Genomic DNA, 6493 nt, shown 5'->3' with positions numbered 1-6493 from the left:
TGATTGGTAGCGACAAAACAAAACGATTACACTATTGTCATTTTTTATATATGATCTATTTCCATATTTAAATCATACAACTTTAATGAAGAACACCATGGATACAACGATAGAAAACACAAACAGCTCGCCTGAAGTTGAGGTAAGAATTATACAGTCGAACCCCCCTATAACACTGTTGATTATTCCGTTTTATATGAATTCCATGTTGTATGAGTCACTTAGATTTTACAAATACATGTGCCGGGCTGTGAACGGCTCACGTATTTGTAAAATCTAAGTGACTCATACAACATGGAATTCATATAAAACGGAATAATCAACAGTGTTATAGGGGGGTCGACTGTTATTTACATTTACATAACTGTTAACATTTAAAGTGTATTTCTACAGATTAAATATATATTCATTGTAATGAGTCTAAACGACGTATCACCAAGATTGTATTACTTTCCCGGTGTTATATAGACATAACACGGGAAAGTACTAAAATCAAGCAATGTTATGAGGTTTTAAGTTGTAATTAAGATTATAGAAGGTATTTTCTAAATAAGTTCTAATAATACCCGGAAAAGTTATGCAATTCGTTGCTGAATATTTTTGATAGGAAACGGCGAAAGAATTTCAAGACTTTACAGACCTTATCGGTACATTTGGAAGATGGCAGAAGATTTTATTAGGGGTAATCGCGTGGTCTGCCATTGTTATGGCATTAAACAATTTAAATTGGCCATTCTTGGCGTACAAAGTGGATTATTGGTGCATGAGAACACCGAAATACATTAACATGACTATGGAAGAGTGGAAAAATATCAGCGCACCTTTGGAGATCAGAAACGGGAGAACAACACATAGTCGATGCGAAGTATACGATATTTACGATACGAAATACGGAAAAAACTTTTCAAAGATTCCTTGTCGCTCGTGGGAATACGATAATTCACAATATAAAAACAGTGTCATTGAAAAGGTAACAATGAAAATTTTTCAATTATATATATATTCGATGATTGATTTTATTTGAAATTTTCAGTGGAATTTAGTTTGCGAAAGTTCTTGGTTGAGTTCTCTCGCTGGCTCTTCTTACTTCGTGGGATTCCTCGTGTCGGCTATTGTATCTGGTCAGATATCCGATAAGTATGTAAACTTGTCTTTAATTTCATTAAAATGTTTTAGTTTTAAAATACATATTAATTATATCAATATTTACGTAGATATGGCAGAAGACCAGTGATAATATCGGGAATCGCGCTTCATGTAACCTTTGGGATTCTTTGTACATTTTCTCCATATTACTGGATGTTTACTGTATGTCGTTTCTTCTTATCTGCAGGAAAAACAGCGTGTAATCTCACGTTTTACGTATATGGTAAGTCATAAATTTAATTCAAACAGTAAATCAAATAACAACGTACTTTGGCAATGTTCACATATAGACTACAATATAGACTAAATGACCTAAATGTTTACGTCGAAAACATAAAATCGTAGTGACGTACTTAGTGTATTTTAATCTATATATATATATATATATATGGACGTGTTTGTGCCTATACGTCACTCTGCAGCCAAAACTACACATCGTACATGAATGGTGTTTGCGTGTTGTAGTAGCCCCAAGTCTTCCATCGTGCACTAGGGTGGTTGCGTCTCGATAGCTATAAGGGTGTGAGAGATATGGGGTTTGAAAGTGGTTGACTTCAAAAATGTGTAATGCTTCAATGAGAATATTCCAGTTTTTTCTAGAAAATTCCAGAACCCAGAAATGAAATTCGGTACACAGTTAGGGTACGTCATGAAAACGCACACTAAGAAGGGATTTTTTGAAATAAAACCCCCGGGGGCGAGGGAAAGCATTAATTAAATTCGAATTTGTTATTGCATATTGGTTTGATTATAGAATGATTGTAAACGTTCCAAAGAATTCATCAATTTAAAAAGTGTTCCTTTGATTCTCAGCAATTGTCATCATTCTCGGCGAGAGGTATTATACAACAATTACTATGGTTGTTGAAATACTGAATGTAAATAGGGTTTGCTTGCAAAATCCGCTCGAGCGAAGCCGCGGGTAACAGCTAGTGTGTTATAATTACAAATTTTGTAATTCGCCAGTTCTGTATTATTCTATTGTATGAATAAATTTACTTTTAACAATTTTAAGTTGTTCCAATTAGGAAAAGATAGAGAATGCTATTAATACACATGGATGCATTAAAGAATAGTTGAATTGTTTCTATCAATATACTTAACATAAAAATTCTCTGGCATCAATACGAGGAAATCTCATATTTTCGAACAAGTACGGTACGTAAAGTTAACTTTACAGGGTCTCGCTTAATATACTGTATTAAGTTCGTGTCATTCAACTGAAATACCTGTATTTAATGCAGATTGCCGTGAATTCAATACGCACTTACCATGGATAAGTCATAAGCAAATTTTCGTATGAACATTTGTATTTAATTTGAAATTTAACATACAAATGTTTTTTGTAAATATAACGTTAACAATACTAAATTATCTTTGTGTATAGTTATGGAAGTGGTCGGACCAAGCTACAGAGAAAAGGTAATAGTAACTGAGAGTTTCTTTTATACCACGGGGATGCTTCTACTTACCGGAGTATCTTGGTTCCTCAAAGATTGGACTTATATTCAATTATGCAGCAGTTTGCCATCCATTATAACGCTCCTGCTCATCAGGTAATGTTCATTTGATATTTTTATTGTTTTTATATGTTATGAAAATATGTTTTGGATTAGTTTTATACCGGAGTCTCCGAGATGGCTGCTAACTCACGGTCGATTACGTAAAGCCGAAGACGTTATACGAAACATAATGGAAAAGAATAAAAGACACACCGAGAACTTAACCGAAATTATTGAAGAACTTTATTGGAAAATTAGAACGGTAAACCGATTTTAATAATACATAGCTTGATCTTTCTATTAAAAGACGATGATTTGAAATAATAAAATAACGATTTCTTCAAAATATTTGTAAATAATCATTTGACTGAAGTGATTTGAAATGACTGTTGAATTTTAAAAATAAAATCAGTTTGCGTTTGGAAATGGAATGAGATATAACCAATGGCGGCGGGGGTTAAGGGGACAGCCTCAAGTTTCCTCAGAAAAAGAGGCTGACGTTGTAGGAACACAGGATGTAGGATAATCCAGGTTTTTTTCACAAATAACATCTGTCGAAAATGTGTTTCTAACAATATATTTTTTTTACTCCTGTTGTGATCGACCAACAATGTATTAGATTAATTAAACATGTTTTTTAGTGACTACGGATGAAAGAGTCAAAATGGGGTATAAATCTTATATAAACATTTCTAATATGTTTTTGTCTGCTGTACAAAATAATAAATATAAACCGCATCTAAAGGCTTTAATATATTTTTTCGGCTGTTTTTGTCAAATTAATCGCCTTATAAAGTTCAGCGTTATTGCAATATTTATGTCGTTTCACATTTTATGTTGATTCTCTTTTTATTAAGTTTTGACTAATTAACTAATTATTTAATTAATTTTTATGGTCCTTTATGAAAAACTAGTTACTTTTGTACGTTCCTTGTCAAACTAAAAGTTGCGATAGATTTGTTGTAATCTAATTTCATTGCAGATGTATCGGAGATTTAGTCCTTCCTATTTACACAATATAATAGTAATATGGATAAATAAATAAATAAAATCAGATCATCTTTATTGCAACGTCCTCAAGATCTTCCCGACCATCCCTGAAACACGCAAACCACTCGAAAGCACGAGAGCGGGATAGGACATCATTTCCATAAACATGATTGATGAGGGCATACGTCTCTGTTGCACTTTTACCCAACTTGTAACAAAACTTAATGTTCACTTTTTGTTCAATGACAAAAGCGTGACAGCACTTTCTCACAGCAATATCTGAATGCAGTACAGAAAAAGAACGCGTTACGAAACACGAACAAATCTTTGCAGACAAGTAGCCAGATTGTTGAACTATTATGATAAACTTAGACAAGTTGCTGCACGCTGATACTGCAGCGCTACACGAACAGTCCTGTAATTAAATTGTCACACCTTGTAAATATATAATTAATATATATGAAAATCTTCTTTACTAGATACGATTTTTTCCATTGTATTTGATCTTACTCTTACAGAATGAAAATAAGAGGAAAATGAACTTTTTTGAATTGATCAGGAATAAAGAGTTACGCAAGATTACTTTCCTCATGTACATCTTATGGTAAGCACTTTTCATGAGTTTCGATATGTTCGCGTATGAAACAATTTTTCATTTATAAGAGATAATTCTGTGCTTTTTTTAAAATTTATACAAATAATAAATTGTATTATATCCCTCAAAATGAGATTATAAATCAAAACATGTATTAATATAACGGTCTTATCTTACAAAAATGANACTGCCAATTAATTAATTCAATCAAACTAAAAAGTTCACAAAACGTTTTACACGAAACTATAAGAAACAAAAGTCGTTCTACTATGAGGAAAACTTTTTAAATCTAACACTATAGTCATATTTTCTTTAGATCAATGGTAACTGTGATATTTTATCGATATAGAAAATAACAATATTCTAATAAGAGATGGAGGATAGCTTATTTCTGATAGGGATTACCTATCTGCAATAATTACAAAGTGCTTTAACCCAATGATAAGTAGATGTACTTCGTTAGTATCATATCACTAATTGTACTTCATAAAATATTTTATTCATGAATTTCTCAAGGACAATTGTACTGTAACATTTGAAAGTAAAATGACGTTTCACCAGCTAATTTCTATTCATCAGATATTTAGAAAACAAGCTGCAGATAAGTGGTATGTTATTGTGGTGTTAATATATTATAAATACTTCTATTAATTTCTGCTTCGTTTATTTATTTATAATATTAAAAAAAGAATTTTAACTATTTCAATCATAATCAGGTCAGTTTTATTATAATAATATCGATATTTCCTTTTCCTTAAGTTATTTCCTTCCTAAACTGTTTCCTTCACCCTATTTTAAAGTATAAAAAAATTCTCTTTAAGATATTTTTCGCAATAGTTCATTTTCTATTGTATTTTAAAACGATATTTTAATTCATAAACGAGTGAAATGAAGCAGTGAATGTTATATAAATCTTGTAAGTAATGCAGTAATTACTACATTTCAAGTAGAATTTAATATTTATTTTCTTGTATCCAAAATTTTTAAAAATACTTTTAAATACTTAAAAGTGAAATTTTAAAATAATTAATAATTACAATGGTAATAAACACATTCGAAAGTTTTTAGGATAGAAAACACAAACGGAGTTGTGCAGTAAATTCCTTAAAAAATATTTTTTGTGTTATCTTTATATTACTATTGTCCGTCCGGCTGTTTGTCTGTCCCTCCTTAATTTCAGGAATGAAGTTAGATATATGAACGACGGCACCAGGTATGGAAACCAAATAGGAATAACGCCCCGTTTAACTGTATGCAAACTTCCAATGCATGATGAAAGTCACTTTATTTCAGTACAATTTTTACCCAAAAGAAGTTAGATGATTCTGTTGATAATAAAAAAGTATGATGTATAGGGACAAGTCGTTACTAAGTTGAAAATTTAACTTAAATAAATTTAAAATTTCATTAAAAATTGTTCGACATTGTGATGATGTCACAATAAAATAATAGCTTTATAATTGTTTTATATAAAAGAAATTATATACAATAAGACAATCAATACAGCGATGAAAGGAACTTAATTTATATATAACCTAAATTTTTCTAAAAATTTAAATCATTATACGTTGCAATATTTTCGTTATTATTGTAGAATATTTTTGAAATTTACTTCTACACTCAAATCATATTAATATATATTTTTACGGTAGTTTCCATTATTAAACATGATACAGCTATTTTAATATTTATCCATGTACTACTTTTATCTATATATATATATATATAAATGGACATGTATGTCCGTATATTTCACTTTTCCGCCAAAACTACACATCTCACGTGAATGGTGTTTGTATGTGGTAGTAGCCCCAAGTCTCCATTCGTGCACCAGGGGGGTTGCGTCTCGATAGCTATAAGAGTGCGGGAGATATGGAGATGAAAGTGGTTGAAAGTGGCTTTCTATTTCGAATGTTTTGTTCGAATTTGTTCGAATTACATTCGAACAATATTCGAATTAAATTCGAACATAAAATTCGAATATTGGTTCGATTATAGAACGATTGTAAACGTTCCAGGAACGTTGAAAAAAGTTCGTTTGACTGGACGTGAACAGACGTTCAGAAATAGAATCGGGACAAGGTCTGTAATTAGTCTGGAAACGGGGGACCTAATTCTTGCAATCTGTGAAAACGGGTAAGATTGGCTATAATGTAATTATCTTAATCTTTACTATCGTTACTTTTTAAAAACCCAGCGAAGCGGGTCCTTGCAGCTAGATTCTAGATTACTTAGAAAAACAGTCTTTTATATATAAAAA

General features: G+C 31.1%; 1 protein-coding gene across 1 annotated transcript in view; it reads left to right on the top strand.

Annotated features, from left to right (window-relative positions):
• The first annotated feature begins 787 nt into the window (after positions 1–787).
• LOC111630741 (organic cation transporter protein-like) overlaps positions 788–6493 on the top strand; it is a 12113-nt gene continuing 6407 nt past the window's right edge. The window contains exons 1-5 of the mRNA XM_023374894.1: positions 788–970; positions 1034–1137; positions 1215–1369; positions 2534–2702; positions 2763–2910. Of these exons, the coding sequence (XP_023230662.1) occupies positions 788–970; positions 1034–1137; positions 1215–1369; positions 2534–2702; positions 2763–2910 (759 nt within the window). The remainder of the gene's footprint in view (positions 971–1033; positions 1138–1214; positions 1370–2533; positions 2703–2762; positions 2911–6493) is intronic.

Source organism: Centruroides sculpturatus, unplaced genomic scaffold (assembly GCF_000671375.1).
Source record: "Centruroides sculpturatus isolate CEXI.00-Female unplaced genomic scaffold, Cexi_2.0 scaffold444, whole genome shotgun sequence".
NCBI lineage: Eukaryota > Metazoa > Arthropoda > Arachnida > Scorpiones > Buthidae > Centruroides > Centruroides sculpturatus.
The sequence above is the reverse complement of the archived record's forward strand: the minus strand, read 5'-3'. Positions and strand labels throughout refer to the sequence as shown.